This window comes from Orbicella faveolata, unplaced genomic scaffold (genome assembly GCF_042242905.1).
Source record: "Orbicella faveolata isolate gen_17 unplaced genomic scaffold, um_ofav_v1 contig_1, whole genome shotgun sequence".
Classification (NCBI taxonomy): Eukaryota; Metazoa; Cnidaria; class Anthozoa; order Scleractinia; family Merulinidae; genus Orbicella; species Orbicella faveolata.
In genome coordinates this window covers 23,825,060-23,849,190 of record NW_028301536.1, presented here as the reverse complement: position 1 = coordinate 23,849,190, position 24,131 = coordinate 23,825,060, and the positions used below count along the sequence as shown (strand labels likewise).

The window sequence follows — 24,131 nt, the reverse complement described above, 5'->3', positions numbered from 1 at the left end:
ATCACGAACTCCTCCAGTTCAAATGGTGCCGTAAAAACAGGAAACAACTCTGAAATACGATTTCATTAGAGTCGTGCTGTCTTGTTGGGCCACTGAGATATAATAGCAGTTCAAATATATATGTACGCATTATAGACCAATTTATAGTCTAACGATGGCACGTGCCCATTACAATCATGTGAGATATGAAGATCAACGATGGTTTTGAATTTCTTAAACTACTTTCCCATTAATGGCATCTTGAACACTGATAGACGCGTTTTCGTCTGCTGTCTTTGTTAAAGGACGATGTGTTTTTCTCCGCTCCATTAGGAGCTGAACAAACTGGCCAGGAATGGTATTAATTCTATAGTTGTTTCGAAGGTCCACCCACATTAATGCGGGAAAGTTTTGTGGTTCTTCTAACAAGCGGTGGAGCTTGTAAACAGATTTCACATTAAGACTATTACCACGTAAACCTGTAAAGAATAAGACACAAAACCAGTTTGCAGCTTTCTATTAATTACGTGGTGTACATACTGTATTCAGAATAATCTTGCAAGATTTTCGTTTGTTAAGCTTACACAACTGTGTCAATCAAAATTGTGGTTTCTCTTCAGTCGTTTGTAACCTACATACCCTCAACTAAGGGAATTTTTTCGACATTTATGACTCGCATTTATCATGTATAGCAGTCCAAGCAACGATTTGGACGGGAATAAAAGGACAACACCCAGGTGACATAGAAATGTTTTGCCGTCTGTGAGAAACTCGTCTCAATATCAAAAGAACCGTACAGTTCGTTTGGTAACACCGGCGCACACAATATGCTATGTTCAATGCAGTGGCCCGCTGCGGTTGATTTCTTTACAAATCTGGTCCAAAATGTTTCATGGTCCCTGAAAGAAATAATTTTCCTGATCTTGTGAGACTCAAGTTACTTACCCAAAAAGTAAAGGGTTTCCAGTTTCATTGTTGCTTCAAAAAACTTCAAAACAATTTCGTGGTTTAGTGTACAAAACATTAATTCAATCTTCTTGACTTTAGGGCACCTAGACAAGAGGGCGAGCAGCTTCTTCAAGTTTTTCTTTCTTGACAGGTCCAAACCATACATGCAGATGACTGACAAGTCGGATTTTAATAATGTCTCTTCGTTGGCCTTTTCTAAGTCCCTTTTGATGTCATTTGTGGGATCAAAATCAAAATGCTTGATCAGCAATTTGCAAATGTGGCTAATTTGCCGTTCATTTCTATGAATCAGTGCTCCGTGGAGTCTAAAAATAGAAACAAAAAAAAAAAGAAAAGAAAAGAAAAGAATGTTACCGTGGTAACAGTGTCCCTTCTGGTTGCCGAAAGTTCTCTGTCTTATACTAATTTCCATACAATTTTTTGGGTAAATGCCACCAAATATACAGAGAAACTCGAAAGATATTCTACGCAGCTTACTAGAACATGTATTTTAGGTAAGACGTACACCATTACAGGGATAGGAATGGATTACAGGTACGAATTGAAATTTGATGTTGTGATAGGATGTAGAGAAATCAAAATTGCCATCCTGGTAGATTAGTGATTTTTCTTTTTACTTCATATTTCTTTGCTTTCACCAATTTTGACGTTTTATTTTTCTTTTTTATTTCAAGGTAATAGGGTGAGTTCACAGCTTACTCTTTAATTTAGGAGACACTTTCCCTTTAATTTAGATATGCTAACGGTACGTCTAACAGACTTGACGAACAGTCGTAGTCTGCAGGCGGTAAGCACGCGTTGGTTCACGGTTAGGCCACAAAGTAAACAAAGACTGAGGAAATTATGAATGATCATAAACATTTGCATTTCACCATATATCATTGGAAGATTGGACGTTTAACAATTGTCATCATCATTGTTTGGATTCGTGGAAAAACATCATACTTAAACATTTCGTAAGGATTCAAAAGATCGTATGATTTTGGTTGTGGTTGTTGTTGAAGTTGTGATGGTGTTTATAGTGGCAATTGGTAACAAAAGAGTGTGAAGTTGAACCTGAATATTTTAGGTAGTACTGTAATTCCCGGGGTATAAGGTCACTTTCAGACCACTTGAGTTTAAGCTGTTCAAGTGGACGCCTTCAAAACCGTCAAAATCCCCGCGAATATTGTAGAGGTTAACGTAACCGACCATTCGATTGTAAGCCTTCGTTTCGAAACTGTACAAATACTTCGCGACAAATAAGACAGTTAGTGATGAACACTTGCGGCATTTTCATAACTACACCAACGGACATCTTGTAAGGTGCAAAGATACAGACACATACTGTTACTGTATAAGAAACCTTTTTGTATGCTTACCTTTGTAAATATCGATATGCATCACGATCAACCAGGAATTCATCCCCAGCAAGAAGATCAGAGACAGCCAGGTTACTCAACCTCTTCGTCGATGCATTTACACCAAGGTTGTTTGAGATCTGTGCGCAGATGAAGAATACAGCTTAATAAAGTGATTCTGGACAATTTTGGTCAAAACGCTGCGTACCTTTCTTCAGTAATCAAACGAGGTTTCGACAAAATACTGACCCCCGTTCAGCTTCCTCCCCCCCTCCCTAATGACCCCCCTACTGACCCCCTGTAAAGTCAACAGGAAAATAAAACTTAAAAAAGCACAGAACTATCAGTGGGACCCCTTCAAGTTCATACATAAATTTAGCTTATCTAAAATGGAGCAGCTACACAATACAGGGCCACTTTTGAAGGTGCATATTTAATTTGTGGCTCGTTTGGCTCGGCAGTGCATAAAAGAACGAGGAATAATCTATATATGCGTTGCCCTAGGTCTATATATTTAGTGGCTCGTTTGGCTCGGCAGTGGATGAAAGAACGAGGAATAATCTACATATGTGTTAAGTCCTAGATCTATATATTTAGTCAAAGGAGCAAACGCGCCAAACGAGCCAAACGAGCCGGCCCTTTTGGTGGATGATTAAAAGTGGCCTGTATTCTGTAGCTCCGGGATGGCGGACTAGTTGCAGACTTCCGATTCTCTTCTCCTTTGATTGTAAGTGCAGGGTTTGTTTACGAAAAATCGAGCAAGGAATTACGTTGGAATATCATCAAGTATGGTATTCGCTCCCATTAGGAAATTAAGTAATGAAAGTGACGAAGAAACGTTGGCTGTATGAATACGCTGGCGATTGACCGCGGTTATAACACGAACAGGGGAACGTTACCATCAACCTGAAGACGATTTTCCCTGGTAGTTTTAGGTATTTCGCCAAGTTTCCCCAAGGCCAGAATGCAAATTTTAAAATGGTTTTGGATAATTTTCTCCTTGACGCATGTGGACGTCAAAAAGACCACGGATTCTCAAGTAACTCAATCTCGTTTAATAGACACTTTCTTAAAGAGCTTCGCACATGAAAATAATGGCCTTGTAATGCTGAACAACACAACCATCTACAACTATCTAACAGAGCATTGAGCTTCATTGAGGACGAGAAAATCTTCCCAATGCTCAAAGCAACTTATCACCTTACGGGTAATTCTATAGGGGGGAGGGGGTGGTGACATTAGCGATTTTTTCGTTGCGAAACATTCTCGTCCTCCGAGGCCGCGCTCCTTTTGGTCAGCACCAAGAATCGCGACCTCTGGCCGGACCCGATTTTCTGAGCATGGGCAGAGTATTTGTTTCGTATTCTCAGCCAATCAGATTTGACAGGTCTTTGAATCGCGGACTTCCGGTGTTGGACAAGCCTAGAGGTCGCGATTCTTTGTGCTGACCAAAAGGAGCGCGGCTTCTGGGGACGAGAATGGTTGCGCAACAACACTCTCATCACTTGTGTGACCTTTGTTGATGTATCGTCTGTGTGTGTGTGTCGCCCATTGTTACTCACAAACGTATTTACTTGGCGAGCATTTCTTTGTTACTTTCAATGTTCAATTTTCTAATGGGTACGAATACCATGATACTCGATGATATTCCAGCTTATTCTGTGCTCGATTTTACGTAGAGGAGGGTCGAAAATCTGCAACTCGTCCGCCATCTTGGAAATTTCAGGTGAGCTAAATTTATTTGTGAACTAGAAGCAGTTCCATTGATAGTTTTGGGCTTTTTTAAATTATCTTTTTCTCGTTGATTTAGGGCGGGGGGGGGGGGGGGTTAGTAGGGGGTCAGTTGTCTGGATGTCGGTGTTTTGTCGAATCCCGTGATGGCTTTGGTGTTTTTTGCAGTGGTCGGAGTCTATCATGCAGACGTCTAGGCCAGCAAGAAACCTAGAAGGGTTAAAGATGATTTCCATTCCGTACTGCGCAGTCTCGGCACCCAAATGTTTATAGACATTCTCTTTTTGACATTCAGTGTCGTTACGAACCACATACCTTATCTTTGAGGGCTTTCAAATTCTTTTTCCAACAGCTTTATTGATTTTACGGCTGCGAAGCTGTTTCGTCCAATGATAAGAGAAAGAACGAAGCATAAAGCGTCGCATCCATAATGGCGGTTGACATGAAACTTTGCCGGAATTTTCTTCATGTAAGTGGTTGCAAAATGTTTACACCTCGTGACGTCTTACATGAGGCAAAACAAAAAACGTAACCAATCAAACTCTCGAGAGTGCGTAATGGGGACTGGAAATCATCTTTAATGCAATTCAATTTTTAAACTATGTACCACGTAAATTATCGAATTCCTTTGAGTTTAGTGATGTAAACAGATGCGTTTGACTCACGTGGATCTCGGAAACAAGAATTCATGGTGGTGATGGCCCGACCTCGTGTTATGTTAATCAGCTCGATCAAAATCATCGGAAATCGTTGTACAGCCTGTAGAGATGCTTAAACTACGTCTTAACGAATTTTAGAAAACGCAGCTGTAGCAAAATTCATTTTCTACTACAGCTACAAACATTTGTCAAAACGCTTTGAAAGACAAAGCATTTGGTCATGGCTGGAAATATGGAATCGGAAAACCAGGAATACGGTAACCAGGATTCAGGAATCTGGAAACCGGATACTGAAATTCAAAAATCAAAGAAAACAAGTTCATCATCACACAAAACATTATGTTGCACAGTTCTTGCCCGTAAAAATAAGGGGGCCATTTTAAAAATAGCTTCCCCAAACTTCACCTCTTTTGAAACAAGGATTCCTCCCCTGTTGAAATTCATTCAGTCATTATATCTAGCAAAGGGTATGGTTTTGAGAATCTGAACTAACATACGTCACAGTTTCAATCTAGGCACCCTAAGAGCGACATTGGATATTCAAAGACTAACCTGGCTCATTTAAACAAGTTGTTTATCCATAAAACCACATTTTGCAACAAGACAACATGGGAACCAATTTCTGTGTGCAAAGCAAAGCAAAGCAGAGCAAAGCAGAGCAGAGCACAGCGTCGGACAAAAAGTATTCACTACATCGGGATCAAACTCAGTTATAGACTTTTTTTGTAGTTCCATTAGAAACTGAATCACTTATGTTCATGTAAATCTTTCGGAAACATGTAGCCGTGTAAATAATGAAACAAGCAGAGAACTCCATTTGAATTTTGAAGGACTCCGAAATAGCATATTGCATTGCAACCAATAGAAGTCGTTTAATAACTTCGTGGAAGTAAGGTAGTTTTCTTTCTTGTGTTAACTCCCCACGAACTAATGAGCTTTTAATGACTATTAAACATAAGCTTACCTCTTTAAACACATTCAGAGCTTGTCCAAATATTCCCGTTTGAGCAAATTTGGAAATCTGTCTTATATAAAGTGCGCGTAATTGGTAAGGCTCGAGTTTATCTTCGGCTGTGAGTGTTGGGCAACAAGCCATTTTCTTGATGCACTTTTATTCTTCTTTCTTTTTTTTTTTTTCTATGTAAACCGTTATTTGATAGCAAACTTCGCAAGCTCAGCCTACGTCACAGTACCAGTTATGCGCGCGCGCCAAATAAACTGGGCTAGTGCATACTGAGCGGGGAGAGGACGCAACAAACCGCGGAGCGCGCGTAGATTTAAGAATCAAGAGCCAAAACCGTGGACGGAGACTGTAAGTCTAAAGTAAGTCTTGCACGTTTTCAGTCTGCTATTTAAGGGACGGGCGCGACTAAGTGTCGCACAAATGAATTTTATTTTTCACGAATAAATTGTGCGATGCGTATGTGCAGTTAACAGTTAGAGGAAAAAAATCGGTCAGTGATCAGTAGGAGGTTAACTTTTTTTAGGGCAATCAGGGTTGCTTCTGTGTAATGCGGTGATTCTGGTTTTCGAACGCGCACATTAAGTTTGGCCTTGGGTTTTTTTTAATGGAACTATTTCAAGCTTCACCAGCTTAATTAAGCGAACAAGATCCTCTAAGCTCACTGTTCATTCTTTCTGCACGAGTGCGAATTGTATTCATTAAATGATAAGATTACGAGTCCGACATTTTTTGAGAGCAAACAGTTAACGATGTGCAGCTCGCGAATTATCGCTCAGACGAAACGAAAGCTGCGTAGTAGACACTCTAAAGGATCGCAGTCCAAAGCTTTTAATTGCGGTGCATATTTGAAAATTTCTCTTTTCAAGAATAACACGCGCACGATGTGTTCTGTAGGCCAATAGAAAACAATGGGGGAGCAATCAGATTCCCACTGAAAATTTACGCCGAGTGTCCGCTACTATCATTTACTCAGAAACTCAACCCAGCGAAACGAGTGCGAAACGCGCGAGGCTAGTACAAGTATCTCGCGGAATTTCCTTCAGGGACAGACCATTATCGTTTAGAGGAGGGTTTGGGCAATTTTCTGGGGCATGAAATTTCTCATCTAAGCACACCTATCGACCAATGAGAGCGCGCGTAGCATCTCAGTTATTTTACAGTTAGCGATAGTACACACTTAAAAGTCTGATACGATATACTTACACTCAGTAAGTCCTGCGAGCGCACAAGTAAGTTAGTCATTTACCAGTTCGAAGCAGTCTTCGTGCAAAATTATTCTTTTTCAATTACTCTAATTCCAAGCTAATTTCTCGGTCGATCTTTCATGTTTGATTCCGGAGGAGATGCAATAAAGACCCGGTTTTACATTACAAGAAAGGGGCGTCAAGTAACGTGACATAGTATGCTCCTAGGTGTAGTCATTGTTTATATTTAACCTTGTGGCGTTCAATGCCAAGAGAAATAGTATGTCGTTTCACTGACTGGTGGATCAAACTCTACCCGAGACCCAAAATAACAAGGACGAAACATGACCGGTTTGAACGTCTTCATTGATCCGTCTCCTCTCTGTACTTGCTGTAGCTTAATAGTAACCAGTATCGCTCCTTTTCCTCTTATCTTGCACGTGCATAGCTTCATCTGAGTTCCTCCAAGTCCTCCTCTGACTCGTCTGTTTGAAAGGAACTGGTGCGGCAAAGTTTGCTTGAATGACTTGAAATTTCCGGCAGATTTTCGAAACTCTGCGCTAGTTTCGAAGACGACGCGCGCGCCTCGGAAAGATTCATACCTGGTTCGGAAAGAAACGGAAATAAGTGTCGGAATGTTTGACCTGTGTCGGGAGAAGACGAAACTTCAGTCTCCTCTGCAAAATAAACAGATTATAATCAATTAATCATATGACTGGGAAACATCACTGGTGATTGCCTGAGAACAGGCCAATTTATCGTTAATTCTAATTCATAGCACTGCAGTGCAAATTAATGCGCATGGGCTCCTAATTTTCTCAGTCGCTTTATAAATGAGTAGTCAGATGAAAGCTCGAGCAAATAAGGATTTACTCTACTTGTGATATTTAAATTTCTTGCGAATTGCGCTGGCCTAATGGCTCATAGGTAAAGGTAAGGCAAGGTAATTGCAATTTTGAGAGAACTTTCAAATATCACTTGTATTTATACGATTACTAATGCTTATTAGGCATTACGCATTGTCGTTTAAATTAGGGTTGTGTCTTTTTAGCTGTTGATAGTTTTACTCACCGAGGATAGCGTCCTCTCTTAAAGATCTGAACTCCGCAACAGTTTGACGCTTTAGTAGCGGTTTTGGTTTTTTCCTTTTGACGCGTATTCTTGACTTGTCATGATCTAAATTATTTAAGTCCTCTATCTGAAAGTGAAAATGATAATAATACGCAAGCAATACTAAGCAATTAGATTATGAGCTCGAGATTTCTATCGCGTGATAGTTGACGAGGGCGCAGCCCTCGTCAACTATCACGCATAGAAATCGAGAGCGAATAATTTAATCAGTGTTCTAGTATAAATCTGCTATTCGTTCAGAACTTTATCTAAATTCTCTTCGCAGAAACTTCTAAAATGCCAAGGTGCGGCCGTCATTTAGTTAACAAGGGCACACTGCTACGTTACTCACTATCTATCACAGAATAGATAGTGAGTAGCGTAGCCAATCAGAGAACGGCATTCGTGATTGAACGCCAGTAGATTTATACTTATTAACAATAGACTACGTCTCAGAATAAACTTTGGAAATGAAAAAGATCCAAAAACACTTTGACTAAAGGGTTCCTTCAAAGCACAACAAAAGTAGAAACAAAAAACGTATTGGAGGAGTTGCTATCTCACACAAACGCTTGTTTTACCTCACTCGGCATACTGTTGTTTTCAGGTCCTTTAGTTCTCCACACTTATGATTGAATAGCGATACAAGGTAACTTTTTTTGAAATCCATTGGCTTGGAGAAGACATACATGAAGCCTTCAAATGACATTGGACTCGTTAAGCGACTCCGCTTAAGACGGAAGATCATTTTTCTGAGCTAGACGCCAAAATAGTGCAGTATTACCGACAGTCCCATCCATGTAAATCGTAATTAGTTTAAGACTAAAATTCTCAATGAGATATACAGTGTTAAATTCCATATTAAGAAAGACTCTTAATACCTGTGTTGGTTTGTGAAGATTGATGTAGAACTGTACATCTCCTTCTCCATGCACCGATATCTTGCCAATCACATCAGGAAGCTTTGTCGGATCACTGAGCCTAAACTGCAGATAGAAATCAACAAACGTGGTCTTGCCTGTGAACATAACTGTACGCTCCTCGGTATGGTCAGCGGCATCCCTGTCGGATTCAAAGCTACCACGCACAAGGAATCGAGTTTTGCCTAAGGGTAGAGACAGCGGCTGGGAGCAAACTTCAGAAATAAAGCATTTGTCAGGACTCTTAAGTTGTGAATTGTCAAATAGAGCAACTCTTAACACAAACTGTTTACCAGGCTCTACGATCTTGGTCATGAGCCCTCGAAGGGACGTGGTAACGAAGTTGCTGTTTTTAGTGTTGTTGCTGGTAGGGAAAAGGAGTTCCCTTGAAATGCAACCAGATATTTGTTCAATATAGCGCATGTTGTTGTTTGTCATCCGCCGAACAAGTTTGTATAACCCTCCTCTTGTGATCAAGAAAGAACCAACTTTGGACCCGTTTTCCATGGTCTCAATCTGAAAATTACAACACCAAAGTAATGAGCAAAAACTCTCTTAAAGAAAACCAGTTTTCTTTAAACAACCTCCACACTGTTGTTACAACTAAGCTGGTCAGGTTATCAGTCTTTTAATTTTGCAGATACAAAAATAATCTCTTTCACAAAGGTTGTAAATCGTACTTTATAGTGCCTTAATCCCAGACTGATTAAGTATTTTTTATCACTAAAAAATTGTGGGGAAGATTTCAATTATTCATGCTAATAATTTTTTACTGCTGCTTTTATCGTTGCTTGCAGTGACTGTGTTATGGATAATATATCTCCGATGACTTACGTTGTTAAAAGAAAAACATAAACGCCTTGTGTAGATAACAAGTCACCAACACAAAGTAAGGAAGGAACCAGTTCTGTTTCCCATAGTAACCCCTGTCTACTAAAACCACACTACAAAATGAACCATCATCGCAAGTATTGAGAATGTTACATGGCATAAGAAGCAGCCAATCGGAAAACAGGAAAGCCGTGGTATACTCGACGGTATTGCACTCAAACTTTCCACCGAAAAAATGAAAAGTGGGATATTCCATGGTATATGACTCGAAACCATTGCATTACTAATCTATATACTTTACATGGCACATTTCAACCATGCCCTCGTTAAAAGAAAAAAAGAGCGCCCATACAAAACACAATGAGAACCTTACCTTTGGTGTGCTGTAATGGTGTTTCCATAAGATTGTGTCCTCGTCCAACATTTTACTCTGTAACACTGCTACCCTGGTGCTCTCCCTAGAAAAGAAATCTTCAAAATCATCTCCCATCAAAGGTAGGGTGAGTTTAATAGGCTTCGTGAAACGAAACTTCGACGGACGTATGAGGACAACAGGACTGGATGTGATGTCCACCATGTTGTTAGTATCTAGATCCTCTGGATCGCAGCTCTGAGGTGGAAGCCACGAACTCAATGATCTTGGGGAGACTGGGGCCGGTGCTTGCAGATTGTACAAGTCCTCATTGGAAATTGTTTCTAATGTTACCGGCGTTTTGCGAGTAACGCAACCAACAGGAAACTTGATTTGAATTCCGGGATATTCCGCCAGCTCCACCTCGCAGTCTGTGTAGGGATCCAGATTTTTTGTAACCTGGGGATGCTGGGTAATTTTAATCGTATAAAGTCCGCTTTTTTTACAACAGATTCTCGCTTCAGTCCTCGCTTCATTCACGTGAAAACAGAACGAATCGAGTGGCTTCCATTTAAGGTGTTTCACACCATTCCTCAGCCAAACGTTACTGCAGTAGAGGCAAACCATCTGGCCACAAGATTTCGGTGCCACGCAGCTCGGTAGCTTTAACACGAGCTCGGCAGACGGCTCGAAAACAAATTCTTTTGGATAAATTTGTATTATGTCCGACACTCTCCTCTCGTTTTCTTCTAAAAATGGTTCATATTGAAGTTTGTTGAGGATTCTGAACCTGATACTCGATGACCTCGAGTTTTCTACACAAATGGCTGACGCTTTAAGTCTTATACCGAGAAATTCATTAGATGCCTCAAAAAATCCGTGAAATTCGCTCCCTGATCGAATCCAGCCACTCGAAATTGTGCTGAAAGGGAAAAAAAAATTAGTGAAGACTATTAAGATATTTTTTTGTTTCATGGTTTTTTTTTATGATGTCCACTGATATTCCATTATATCTGTTAACAGGGTTTGTATTGCAAATTTGTAGCTTCCCAGCTATTGTTTGTTTGGATTCTTTTTTTCTTTTTCTATTTCGCGTGAGGTCCGCAAAATGGTCCTAAAACAGCCAATTAGAACTTTTAGTAATTTTTTTTTCTCCCCTACCTCGCGAAAATTTATATTCAGGGACGCCTCAAGAAAAGCACAGACAGCAATAACGACGTCATCTTTTCCTCTTTAATAAAACAGCACAGGAAACATTAGTTTACTCAAAATGTTTACTTGTGTTGCTGGCGGGACTGAAAACGGTTGTATCTAACATCCCAAAAAATATTTCGTCTTTAACTCATTTATGACATTAGTTTTTTCTGCCATGTTAATTTGTCTTATGAGGTTTGTATCTTCACCCAAAAATATCAACAAAAAATGGGGTTTTGTTGCCATGATATTTCAGTGTTAGCAAAATGTATTCAAATTTTAGTTCATTTTATGTGGCACCTGTCGCGTTAATACGTATGACGTTTTCAAAAATGATCATTATCATCGCATAATGTATATTGTATTCCCCAAATTTTGGCTTCAATGCCGAATCAGCCGCCTTAAATTTCAGCCGCGCTTCGATGTGGCTGAGTTGCTTCATTAAGTTCCCGTCGGAAAATAACTTCGTGACAATTGCTTGTTAAGTTTTCCTTTCCAACCATGCTGACTTTTTAATCGAGTTACAAATGGTAAAGTTACCGTGCTTATGTTTCTAGGAGTGCTACCACAAATGATGGACTTCATAGCGAATTGTTTTTTTCTTCCGCGAAATAAAGACGACACATCATCCCCAATTTAAAATTGATTTCCAAGCTTATATTCCGTATAAGCCTGCTTCAATTCAAAGAACGAGCTCAAGAAAGAAAACAAAAATTTAGTTTTGGATCTTTGAAATTTTAATAAGATATTATAATGAAAAGACTACTGCGTTATGGTTTTGTGTTATTTCAACAGGTATATATGGTAGATCATTTCCTTGTTGCCTGTATGCTGTCACCCTCACACACAGCCATTAAGGTGTCGTAGATCTTAGGCAAAGCAAAGATGATATGCGATTAATTTAAATTGTTAAAAAAGCCAGCGACGACAAAACGTTATCTGTTTTGAAATCGACTGAAACGCGGACGCGACGAGGACCCACGCACTTCTAGGCCTCCAAATGACAATAGAAAAAACGGGCTCATTAAAACCCTCTCATCGGAAAACATTCCTTTTATCAGCTTCTGTTGATTAAATGTTTTCCGAAACCTTTGTATTGATCCGAACAACTATTTTTTCCACTTCTATGTGATAATAATGTTCACAATTCGAAGAGGTACAAGGACCAACTTTGCATTCTAAACATTGTATCTTGACAACGAATTTACGGCCTATAAAGGAAATAATCGACCGCCAAGCATTCGATAAAGCCCTTATTGACTGGAATTGTATGTCATTCACGTGGTGTAACGAATAGATTGTCGAACGTTGCTTTGGAAAAATAAGAGTGATGTTTCTGTATGAAGTACAAATAACAAACAAACTTTTCAAAAGTCTGAATTAAGTCTTGCAAATGACGTATTTACCTAACCGTGGGCTTCATTGCTCCCTCTTCTTCTTCCAATATCAATTTACTAAATGATTGTTTTGAGTTGGTTTTCCACTCCATAACAACGACATCAATCAAGGCGTTGTTTGCAAAAGGTTTTCGCTTCTCGATGTGCTAATTGAGTGCAATTAGTGGGAGAGGTGATTCATCAAAGTCAGCTTCGAAATTGTGAATCTAACTTAGGTGAAATGACCGCTGGGAATAACCTGCATTGTTCAGCAGGCATTAGTAAACAGATCGTTAATATATGGAAAAGTTATTGCTTTATTGTTTACGCAAGGATACCTTTGTTTGGCAAAACATTCAGTGCTTTCTGTCAAAGTAATGAAACTTCATGGTAACCAAACAAAACAGACGGATCTTCGAAGAAATAGGATGCGAAACGAAAAAGAAATTGCGGAATCAAATACACTAGGAGCACTTTTTCTTTGGTTTGCCAGTTGGAAATGCCACCAAAGCCGAATTATCACACTCAACTCCTTCAAAATGGATTTTCGTAAGCGTTTGTTGAATAACTGTAATAAAAGGCCATTGTCTAATGGTACTTTGCCAAAGTACTGTCGGCAAACAATTTGAAGTTTTTAAGTTTTTGCTTTGTTATTGGCTGAAATGCAAATATTCCAACTTTGGTTGTTCGGTTACTTGTCGGCTTATCTTCGAGATCAACAACAAACTTATTTTCAGGCAATTATATGAGTAATAACGAAGAGGCAAGATTTGCTGTTACTCCGAGTTTCGTGCTTACGCACTCATCAGACAGTATTTAAATACTGTCTGATGAGTGCGTAAGCACGAAACTCGGAGTAACAGCAAATCTTGCCTCTTCGTTATTACTCATATACTCAGCTCTACACTATATGTGTATTGAGCACTATTTTAATGGGATCTGCTACTTCCTCATATGGTTTTCAGGCAATTATAGAATCAACAGCAGATGAAAACAATTCAACTTTTCATTTTAATACGTTGCAAATGAATTAATTCGGTATATGATATTAATTCTTTTAGCATTGTTTAGGTGATTGTTTTTACATCGTTGATAGAATATTGCCAGTAATGATGTTCAGACTTGGATACTAAATTACGACGCACCTCTGTACAGTTTTACCATTTAAAATGGCGACTCCAAAGAGAAACTACTACAAAATAAAAGAGAGGTGAATCAGCGAGACGTTGCCTTATGTAACAACAAGTACAAGGAATATGTCTCGGAAACGCTTTCGTTGCAGTAATCGTTGCGCCGGAAAAGTACACTTGATTCTACTTCGTGCAATGATTGCTTCAGCGAAAACGTTGCAAGATCATTTTCACGCCGGGAATTTCTAGGTCATATTTCGGCCAAATATTTGTCCGCATTTTTTTCGATCGCCATATTGGCCGAGTGGGGGTCTGAGACAGAGTCTGGAAGGAGCAAAGTATGCAGGCCCCCTATGACTTATGGTTAATCGCCAGCGGGGTAAATTTGGACGAAGCAAATAGAGCCACTCAAGCGCTTCATTTTGGTACCAAACTTTGCATTGTGAAGATAATATTGTGTGTTTCCGTCGGTCGAGAATCAACGTATGTCATTGTCTTGAGAAGCAAAGTGTATTTTGTAGGCGATCTTTGAAAGATTTAAACTCTAGAACGACAAGACAAGGAGAGGCAAGAAACCAAACTACGGATCCATGCATCAAGTGGTAAGAACTTGTCCGATTCAGAATTTTCGATTTTCTTCTCGTTTCCCTGTAATTGTACATTTTCTGAGCCAAATTTCGCTGGAATTCTCGGAATTTCGACTTTACAAAGCGAAGTGACTCTTACTTTCCTCGCAGAATGTGAATGAAGACGCTTGGCCTCGGACGTCGGCCAGATGGCTCCAAGAATAGGATTTAAAAAACGCTTCCCTCTGAATGATTATTTACAAATCAAACGACAGCAAGACGTCCTTCTTGTCGCTGCCATTGCCCGTGATCGAGAGTTTGCGAAAAAAGCAAGGAAGTTAAAGCGACTGGAGTCGAAGGTAAATAACATGTGAGATCAAATATCAAATTCGCCTAACTGCTCACTTACGTGTCTTTCAATGTTACTGGGAGAATCTAGTTCTTAATCAAACCCATGAAAATGTGTTTTAGCTCTAAATACGTCTATTTGGGCTAAAGTTTTCGCAGATTATCACGAAATACACTGTTGTTGTGATGATTTGGTGTGAAACTCGGTTACATTGTATTTTTTAGGCAAAATTGTTCATTAATAAAGAAAATCAAGATGTTCAGGAAAAGGTCAGTTTTTCGAATTGTTGTGCTTTTTTTTAAAATATATATTCCTGGCATGTTTTGGTGATTGAATTTACATGTCATGGCTTTAGAACTTTGAAATTCGGTAATGTAGAAATATGTATCTAATAAAATAATTAATATATAATACATTAAAAGTAGCTATTGAACTCGGGCTGAAGATGGGCATTTTATTTTTTTTTCTAAGGTTTCTGTTGGTGACCACCTGATAAATAGAAGGAAAAGCTCTCCAACTAGTTTGGGGGCTGATGGAAAGATATCTGGTCCTAGCCGAAGTGCCAGGCGAAGAAAAACCCAGACAGTCAGTGCTGCTAAAATGCTGCATAGTGCAACTGAAGAAAACATGGCACCTGCTTATGCAGGACTCATTGCAGTTTTAAATGAGACTGCTCCCATAGGAATGTTAACTGATGCATTAATGAAATGTGCTAAGTTTACAGAAAAGGTGATTCCAAAAATTGTAAAGCAGAAGATACTAGAGTTTGAGAAAAGTCATACCAATTTTGTTAGGAGTGTAAATATTTTGTACCGGGGTGGAATTGCAAGTAAGCAGAAGTATAATTCTATAAGGTCATCATTGACAATGTGGTTAGATGAAACTGGGTTAGTAAAGTTCACATTCAGTTCATGAAAAACATTCCAGTACCCAGACTTCTTACATATAAGGAGTTATGGCATAGAATTAATCAAATTGACATTGGTGAATTAAGTGATGTGAGGGAAACACTTTGTAATGGGATTGATGAGGAATGTAAATTCAATGGAAAGTATCGGGACCTTCTCCAGGTATTGTTTAAAATGGCACAGTTTTACCTCAGTGCCAACAATAAAAGAAGGGATAAGCTTAACTGGTTTGGAAAGCAAGAGGGGTCTTTTAAAGTGGCAATAGGTGGGGATGGGGCACCCTTTGGAAAGGATGACCAGGCCTTGGCTTGGCTGGTCAGTTTTTTAAATTGTGGGCAATGTGTGTGTAGCTCTGCAGAAAATTTCCTGTTGTTCGGGGCAAACTGCTCTGAAGACTGTGAACCTGTTCGCAGATATGTGACAATGCTAAGAGATCAAATGACAAGAATAGAAGGAAATTTGTATTCTATACAAGTTGATGGTAAGGAGAAGATTGTGTTCCTTTCAGTTTGAGCTGCTTCCAAATTGTGGTTTACCCAAAAATGCTGATGTTGAGAAATGTTATTTTTGTTCTGACCATTTGCACAAGTTAGTGTCTGACTCTGTGATTCAAGGAAAAACAACAAATGAAGCAAAAGCAGCTATAAAATAGACTGAACAGAACATTTGTAAACATTTACCTTAGATACAAATTAACATAAGATACAATATCTATTACAAATATATATTTTGTATGAATTATCAATATATATATTTTTTAGTGATTCAGAGCACAACATATTGTTTGTATGATTAAACATGGTTGCCACAGGTCAGGAAATGGTCAGGGAAAAAATAATTCTTCAAGGTCAGGGAATTTGATTTTGAGTCAGGAAAAGTTAAAGTCTTTGAGAGCAGTCAGGGAAAAGTGAAATTTGAAGAGTACTAATTTATTTCTTGCCTATTCAATGATGTTAAATGGGTGGAGAGGTTGGCTGTGAGGTGAGGTTGGAAGCCATTACCAGGACTAACTTGTGATTTTTTTAATTTAGTTGGTCAGGGAAATTTTACATTTGTCAGGGAAAAGTCAGGGAATTTCAAGATCCTGTGGCTGTGGCAACCATCTTAAATTATTAAATTATCCTTAGTATGTAAAAAATATATTCTATAGTATATACCTTTATGAGTGATTCATGAGAAAATCACAAATGAAGCAAAAGCAGCTATAAAATACAGGGTAGGCTGAACAGAAGTTTCGTAAAAATGCCTCAGAGATACAAGATAATTTATCTATTACACAGTTTGAGTGTAGCAAAAGAAATCTAATTATTTATATGAATGATCAATATTACCATAAAATATTTCCTTATATATTTTGGACTGATTCAATGGAAAACATATAATCTTTATGATTACTTTATCATTACATAAAAATATATATTCTATATTTACATATATATTTCTTAGCGAGTGATTCAAGGGAAAGTAAATTATCTGTATTAGTTTTCGTTAATATGAAAATATATTTCAATATTATATATATTACATATTATTAATATATTTCTCTATTTCTATATTATATATGATTTATATATTGTATTGATTCAAGAAAAAGCAAGTGATATGTAACAATTATTTTGCATGAACATTAAGGATTTTATTACTACAGAATAACCTTTCTTGCCAGGGATTTCATGACTGTAATGAGATCAGGCCTGAAAGTTATAGCAAAATATTATAAGGCAGCAAATCAAAAGCGTTGAAACTATATTTCTGATTGTCGTTATTATATTTATACATGTTGAGGCCAGTTATGTTCATTCCAATAACCATAATTGAAATCTATGATCATGAGTTCCTGCTTGTAGGAATATTTCATCCCAAATTGTTTTTCTTCATTGATAATCGCTTCTACACGCTTGTTTCCTTTAATTTTTCTCTTCAAGAAGGTGGCTTGAGTAAGATTCTGATCGGTACAATCAGAATAAACCTTTCTCACTCGGTTGTGCACAGTGAAGGCAAACACGCAGTTCTTGGGTGTTTTAATTGTTATTACCCCGAAATTTGTTCGGAAAACGATCGTTTCAAAAACATCAAAAAGCTCACTGGGTAGCTTTTCTTCCACACTTACCTGCCAAAGGTGTTTCACAGAGCATCGGGGAGACATTCGTCGCCGAAATTGTTTGAGCCAATCCATTGTTTGCCTCTCTAGCATTGGGAACAAATTTCCGGCAATGTGCTTAAATCCAACGCGTGTATTGAAATGACGAATGCATATAGGCCCCAACAAACTTCTCATAATCCTCAAGTGCATTTTTAATTTTCTCCATTTGAACAACTTTACATGCAAGTTCTCCTTCTGCGATCGCAAGTGCTCCTCGAACAGTATTCAAAAATACTCCACTTATGGCCGCCATCTTTGTTTAGTAAAAGAGCCTAGTTGGAGTCGACCGCTGACGCATTACTTGAGCCTGTCGCTTTGGCCGGATTCGGGCCAAAAAATTCCCGGCGTGTTTCGCCCTGGAGGGCCACCTGTCCCTCTTTACCGGCGGAGCCTTGGCAAGAGAAAAAGGTGGCTCTGGTAAAAGAAAGATACTTTGATTGGCTAGATTCTTGGACTAAGATTTTTCACTAATTATGCGTTGGTTTCCTTCGCAAAGATATCACTGGTCGATATAGAACTAATACTATTCGGTCACAGCACTGAAAGACCGTTAGAAAGTGAAAACTTTTATTTTATAATTTATTTTTTCGGAAGTTAAAAAAGAATGAATGTTTATCATTGACGTCTTCCGCAACGAAACATGTGAGAGCCAATTCCGGTCGAATTTTAATTCTCTTTTAAATTCGTTGTTTAAATCTATTAAGGCCTGTCATTGCTATAAGCGAATGGTTTAAGTTAGAGATCAAACAATAGATATCTTTAAGGTCCTGTGTCTCAAATACATACAACGACCACGGTTACCATGGTTGCCTCATGATCAGTAGTGTAAAAAAAGAGAGTTGATGATACCAAAAATGGACTTAGAAGGCTACACTAACTATGTAATATATCAAAACAAAATTGAAATGTGAAAATGGTAAAACAGAACTTTTCACTGAAGAAAACATCAAAATACGGGTAAAGATGTTTTTTTTTTTAAACATGCCCTGGTTTTCGAGGAAAATTAAGTTGTGTGCATCAGTTTAGCGTGTTTAGTTTCCTCTCTCTCTCTCCTCTCGGCTTTGAACTTTTGTTGTAGACAACCCACACGGTAACTTACAGACCTCTGTAAAGTTCACTCATATTTAAATAAACTCTAAACGAAAACAATTGATTTTATTGAACAATTATCATGTACCACGCAAATTTATTTTGCATGACTGTATGTTTCCCCATTTAATGCTGAACAGCTGAAGTTATACCTATAAGTTTGGTCTTAAAAATACTCACGCTGATTACAAAATGAGTTGACTTGGTTTTGACTTAAAATACCAAATTTAAAGTGGATCTATAATGTTTGAGTTAATTGGTCTAAAATTCCCGACTAAAATTCCCGAAACTAAGCGCCATCAAGATTAGACGATTTTAAAGCGACGACGCTTAGAAGTAGCGAGAAATTTCCCCTGGTTAGCACTTAATCACGTGACGGGAAGTGGCTGGGTGGGAGTAGAAACAAATTAATAAGTATTTCTGCGAGTCGTAATTTCAGGGGATTTTAGTCAACGGTGAACTGTTTCAAGCGGGGTTTGATTTTCCTTTTGATTTATTTTTTTTGATTTTGTAAAAGAGATGATGCATCTTTTGCGACTTTGTTTATCTTATGGAATCCTGGAACTTTGCATCATTGTCTTGGGAAATCAAGTGTCCAATCCAGGCAAGAGGGAGCTTAGGTAATTTTTCACTGACGCCTAAAGCAACGGAAGCGGGAGTAAAGCGGCTGAGAGGATGAGCGGCTGACTTGGAAAACACTTAAATGAAATTGCTAAAAATAAATCATCAAGAACGTGATTTTTGACTGTTCTCCGAGTCAACGCGTGATTCAAGCAACTGATCACGTTTTTTGATTTGTTCTTTATCATTTCAGCAAAAGGACTTCTTCTTATCTCAATTTTTCGTTAACAAGCAATGAGAAATTTCTACGCGCACTTTTACCAAGGGATTTATTTACATTTTTTAATTTTGATCAATGAAACTGACTTAAACTAAAGTAAAAATTTGTGTTTATCATATCGGGCGCAGGTGAATACCATGCTGAAAACAAGTCAGTGTCTACAGCTGCCATCTTCTCATGCAAGTCCGCTTCATTTAGTTTTACTAGAAATCCCCTTGCGGAAACAAACTGGCGTAATATTTTCTTAAACTTCATAGCATCCAAATATTCAAAACGTCTTGAAGTCGCAAATTTTCTCTGAACCACGACAGCGTAATGTTATCGACAACGATATTGCGTTCGATTTCTTCACAAATAGCCATTCTACGCTCGGGATGCGCGTTACGATAGTTATGATAAAAATGGAGATCTAGGGCCTCATAAAAACGACCTCTCACACGCTTCTTTGTTTCTTTACTTACTCGAGGCAGGCCAGTGTTATGATCTGTTTTGACCGTTGAAGCGCGCTTGCCGTCCTCGCTGCTACTACTATCCGCTTTGCTTTCAACTGCAAACATCCCCATGTAAGATGTGATATCGCAGTTTTCAGTCTTCCTAGGCTCGATCTTCTCTCCGTTAAAATCTCTAACTTCTATGACTTGGTCCCTTTCCGCAATAGCACACAGTTGATCCATGTTTTGATCGAGCCTAAGCAGTTCTCCATGGGAAATTTGGCCATCACTGTGTTGGCACATGTACGCTCTGCTGGGTCTTAGCCGTCTTCGCAGTAACTGCGCGGGCCTTCGAAATGGCCCGGTGTTCTCAGCAAAGGTTTCATCTTTAAATGTCCCGTTCTTAGCCTGATCGTCATCGAGATATATATCATCCACCGAACGTAAGCCAGAACCGGCAAGAGCTTTCTGCTCTCCATTCAGCCCTCTTGACTCAGTCGACCTTTTCAACGCATTTCTGGGCTCTGTAGCGACGCGTCTCAATGGAGGAAGCTTCTTGTCATCTGTGAAGAAAGAACTGATTTTTCTCTCTTGAGGGAGGAACGAAGACGTCTTCGCTGCAAGAAGCCGTCGGTTCTCCACTTGAGGGAGTCTTGGAAGACTTGACGGCAAACTATCACGTCTAAAATCCTGAAATATCGGATTGTTAATGGAGCCGTACTTTCTTCTAATCGGTGGCAATCTTGCTTGACCCGTTTGTGCTCCGTTTGTCAAATATCTATTCGCCATAACGCTGCCCTCTGTGCTATCAATTGTTATTTAACAAGAATGTAATACGACGCTGAAACTACACTGTTGCGCCCCACAGGATAAACAAATGATAAAAAAATATCAGAGCCGCTATTTTTGTCATTTGCCTCGAAGCAATAAAAATGGAAATTATCCACGACTCTTTCAGAAAAACGTGTTTTCTCCGCAACAAACGCTTTCGGTATCAACTCACAATGTCATTAGCAGACTATTGATTCCAGCTTTGCATTTCCGCTTGCTTTCAATGTTTTCTTGTTGAAAAGTGATCTCGCCACTTACTGTCAGTTTCTGGGCAAATGAATATCAGAGACACTCTTTTAAGTGCTTTTATTTAGAAAGATGCGTCAAAATTAACAAAAACAAATCGAGTAACTGGGCAATTACTGTAAAAGTCCATGCTTTTCTTGCGCTCAGCGCTCGAGTATTCGTGCTATTGAGGTTTTTTTACGCTTCAAAAAATAAAACAGCTTTACCTTAGCTAATGTTGTAATTTGAAAACAATATTGGCATCACAGAAACAACAGAACTCCACGTAATTTTTTTTTTGGACAGGTTTCCCTTTGTTCCTTAGGAGACCGAGTTTACTAAAATGGACAGTAAATTTAATTCACTAACTTTCTTGAATGAGACGGGATTTCCAAATTTTGTAGTTTTAATTTGCACGCGCAAGATAGAGAAATTACTTTTAATCAGCCTCCTTTTTATCCCCCATTTATGATTTTTAGAAATTTTACGATGCACGTTCGATAAAAAGTGAGAGAAGTTCTAAAACAGTGTTTTTCTGACGGAGATAGAAAAGAAACAGTATAAACTAGGTATATAATGTACCTATGAATGTATGCGAGCAAATGTTTTTCTGACTTTACGCGAAGAGCCAAATAAGCTTAAGTCAACCAGTCAGTAGAAGTAATCTTCTTGAAATGTTTTTAACTTCTTGGCGCAAATTAGAGTTGTAGCTCTTGTGATCGCTGTCTTTACGGCTCACAAACCCTGGGAGACCAAGCTCGTGTTTAACAGTTTAAAGAAAAAAACAATCGAAGCTTGCTTCCGCTAGCCGTGTCTCAAAGTGACACAATAAAAATATGCAGATCGGCCAATCACATCGCACGTTATATCTCCCATGATCTTAGAACTTTGACAGTCAAATGTCAATTGTTGACAGTGTTAAAGGCAAAAACAAATTCAATCAGTTCCTTATTTGTATATCCTCGAAATGAAATAGAAAGGAAGAACAATTGCTGTTATTGCTTTATCAGTGGTTTGACATACAAACGAGGCGAATGGGTCCAATCTGCTTTGTATTGACCCTATCGCCTCGTTCGCAAGCCTTTTAAAACAATGGAATATATAACCGCAGATTTGCAATAATAACAAGAATAATAATAAGAACTGCAACAACAGCTATATATATTGAACTTAGCCAATGTAGTGTCCCTCCATATATCTGCAGTCTGCTTTTCATATGAGGACGCACTTTCCCATGATTCATTCACCATTCATAGCTTCCGTTTCTTCTTCTTAGAAGTCAATAAACGGAGAGCGAAAGAGCTATGTATAAGACGTCTACATGCGAACTGTAGACTGTGAGACGTACTTCGTGCGCGAAACTCTACCAGTTAACTTACACTTCGGGGATTTCATGAAGTTTTGCCCAAGGTTCGAGGAAAGTGTGAGACAATCAGAATAGCAGGTGAACAGCCTGCTAATGACAGGAGTGAATTTGTCCGGACGCGCCTTGTTTTGCCGGACAAAGCACGTGTTTCTAGGGTTTTGTCAAAATCACCATTAATTTCCATTTTTTTCCGAGGAAAAAAGGCTGTTATCATGTTTTGTTCAGTGTTCGCTTCAGCGAGCGGCACACTACAGTACCCTCTTATGTTATGAAAAACAGCGAACGGACAGTTCACTAGAGAAGCACAATCCCGTTGATATATATACTAGGCTCCTTGAGAAAGGCATCGCACAAAGGAATGGCACATAATAAAAGACCAGATGCGGAGCTTTCGAACCAGATGACATTACCGCCAATTCGAAGAATACCTGGATGCAACATTGCTCAAGACCCGAACACTGAAGATGGCAATTCCCCGCTGAGGTTTCTAAAGCTTCCTCGTCTTAAAAGGCGTCCAAATATGAAAAGTCAAACGCCTTCGTCTCTTCAAGAGACAGAACAGAAAAACGAGTCCTACAAATGTTGCGTAGCAATCGACAAGAATTTTCCACCATTACAAGCCGCTACAAAGCAAGGAACTTGCTCTCTTGAAAGATGGATTGGGGAAGCACAAAGTCAGGAAGAAACACACGTTTACACTGACATGCACAGAATTGGATCACTATGCCGCGAAGGTGAATCGCCTAAGAACGCGATTACTAAAGATAAACCCACGGCTGCCAAGATGCTCCGACGACCTGTGCAGCTACTTCGCAGACGGCTGAAACCGTGTAAGGCGTATCAACACGGTGATGGTCAAATATCCTATGAAGAGCTGCTTTCCTTCGAACAAAGCCTGGATCAGTTGCGCAGGTTTACGGAAAGAGATAAAATGATGGAACTGAGAGATTTTAATGGGGAAAAAATCGACCCTAAAAAGACTGGAAACACTGATATAACGTCTTACATCGCCACGTTTGAAGTTCAAAGGAAAGCAAATGGTAATAAACGCGCTTCCAGGGGAAAAAACAGGCCTTGTCGAAGAGACAGATGTGCGCGTTCGAGGGCGTTTTTACGAGGCTTTAGACCACCATTTTATCACTACTATCGCAACACTCACCCCGAGCGAAGAATGGCTATTTGTGAAGAAATTGAACGCACTATTGTTGTTGACGACCTAGCTCTGACGTGTTTTAGGGAACATTTAACCCGTCAAGATGACATGAATACATGGATGCTATAAATCTTGATGGACACTTTTATGATGTTGTTTTTACATAAGAAAAGGCGTTCATTTTCAAGCTTTAGAAACAGACAGGAAATGAACTCGCAGTTTGTTCACAGTCCGCCATAAGAACTTTTCGCAGGTGTGATCAGTTATTTTCCTGTTTATTCAGTTGTTAAAACAAAACAAAGAACCCTTGAGTTTTCCATAATTTGGTCGTAGCTTGAGGAGGTTTAAACTACAAAATTAAATTAAACTTTATTTTGTGAAGGTTCCTATTACAGCTATTCAAATTTACTGGTTTGGATTGTAGATAACACTCGCTCCAGTAAGTTGTAACTACGTCAGTGATTACCAAAGTAGCAAACCAGACGAGAAA

The 24,131-nt window shown here is 38.9% G+C and overlaps 3 protein-coding genes and 3 pseudogenes across 4 annotated transcripts; 2 read left to right on the top strand and 4 right to left on the bottom strand.

Annotated features, from left to right (window-relative positions):
- Positions 1-29: 29 nt before the first annotated feature.
- LOC110054523 (leucine-rich repeat-containing protein 75A-like) lies at positions 30-5,774 on the bottom strand. Its single transcript, XM_020760853.2, has 4 exons — positions 5,643-5,774; positions 2,310-2,428; positions 925-1,253; positions 30-458 (listed from the first exon to the last, which is right to left on the bottom strand). The coding sequence occupies exons 1-4, from the start codon at positions 5,772-5,774 to the stop codon at positions 214-216; spliced, it is 825 nt and encodes a 274-aa protein (XP_020616512.2). The 3' UTR covers positions 30-213.
- Positions 5,775-6,901: 1,127 nt separating this feature from the next.
- Positions 6,902-13,349, bottom strand: LOC110054522 (uncharacterized). The gene is made up of 5 exons (XM_020760852.2): positions 12,640-13,349; positions 10,061-10,961; positions 8,818-9,372; positions 7,898-8,024; positions 6,902-7,503 (listed from the first exon to the last, which is right to left on the bottom strand). The coding sequence occupies exons 1-5, from the start codon at positions 12,720-12,722 to the stop codon at positions 7,277-7,279; spliced, it is 1,893 nt and encodes a 630-aa protein (XP_020616511.2). The 5' UTR covers positions 12,723-13,349; the 3' UTR covers positions 6,902-7,276.
- Positions 13,350-13,972: 623 nt separating this feature from the next.
- On the top strand, positions 13,973-17,309 carry LOC149118471 (uncharacterized; annotated as a pseudogene). The gene is made up of 4 exons (XR_016201989.1): positions 13,973-14,341; positions 14,477-14,664; positions 14,879-14,923; positions 15,126-17,309. The product of XR_016201989.1 is annotated as an uncharacterized LOC149118471 (transcript).
- Positions 17,310-17,333: 24 nt separating this feature from the next.
- On the bottom strand, positions 17,334-18,337 carry LOC149118470 (uncharacterized; annotated as a pseudogene).
- Positions 18,338-19,667: 1,330 nt separating this feature from the next.
- LOC149118469 (uncharacterized) lies at positions 19,668-23,197 on the bottom strand. The gene has a single exon (XM_089273808.1). It carries the CDS (start codon positions 20,853-20,855, stop codon positions 19,887-19,889), a length of 969 nt encoding a protein of 322 aa, XP_089129934.1. The 5' UTR covers positions 20,856-23,197; the 3' UTR covers positions 19,668-19,886.
- On the top strand, positions 23,164-23,854 carry LOC149118468 (uncharacterized; annotated as a pseudogene).
- Positions 23,855-24,131: the final 277 nt, after the last annotated feature.

What these genes read in the sequence shown, in the direction of transcription:
- LOC110054523 (XM_020760853.2), bottom strand. Translation starts at nt 5,774, where the DNA reads ATGGCTTGTTGCCCAACACTCACAGCCGAAGATAAACTCGAGCCTTAC. An exon ending in GCATATCGATATTTACAAAG is followed by an intron (nt 1,254 to 2,309) that starts GTAAGCATACAA and finishes TTCTATTTTTAG; the next exon opens with ACTCCACGGAGCACTGATTC. An exon ending in GGAAACCCTTTACTTTTTGG is followed by an intron (nt 459 to 924) that starts GTAAGTAACTTG and finishes TATTCTTTACAG; the next exon opens with GTTTACGTGGTAATAGTCTT.
- LOC110054522 (XM_020760852.2), bottom strand. Translation starts at nt 12,722, where the DNA reads ATGGAGTGGAAAACCAACTCAAAACAATCATTTAGTAAATTGATATTG. An exon ending in GCAATGAAGCCCACGGTTAG is followed by an intron (nt 10,962 to 12,639) that starts GTAAATACGTCA and finishes TTTCCCTTTCAG; the next exon opens with CACAATTTCGAGTGGCTGGA. An exon ending in ATCTTCACAAACCAACACAG is followed by an intron (nt 8,025 to 8,817) that starts GTATTAAGAGTC and finishes TTTCACTTTCAG; the next exon opens with ATAGAGGACTTAAATAATTT.
- LOC149118469 (XM_089273808.1), bottom strand. Translation starts at nt 20,855, where the DNA reads ATGGCGAATAGATATTTGACAAACGGAGCACAAACGGGTCAAGCAAGA.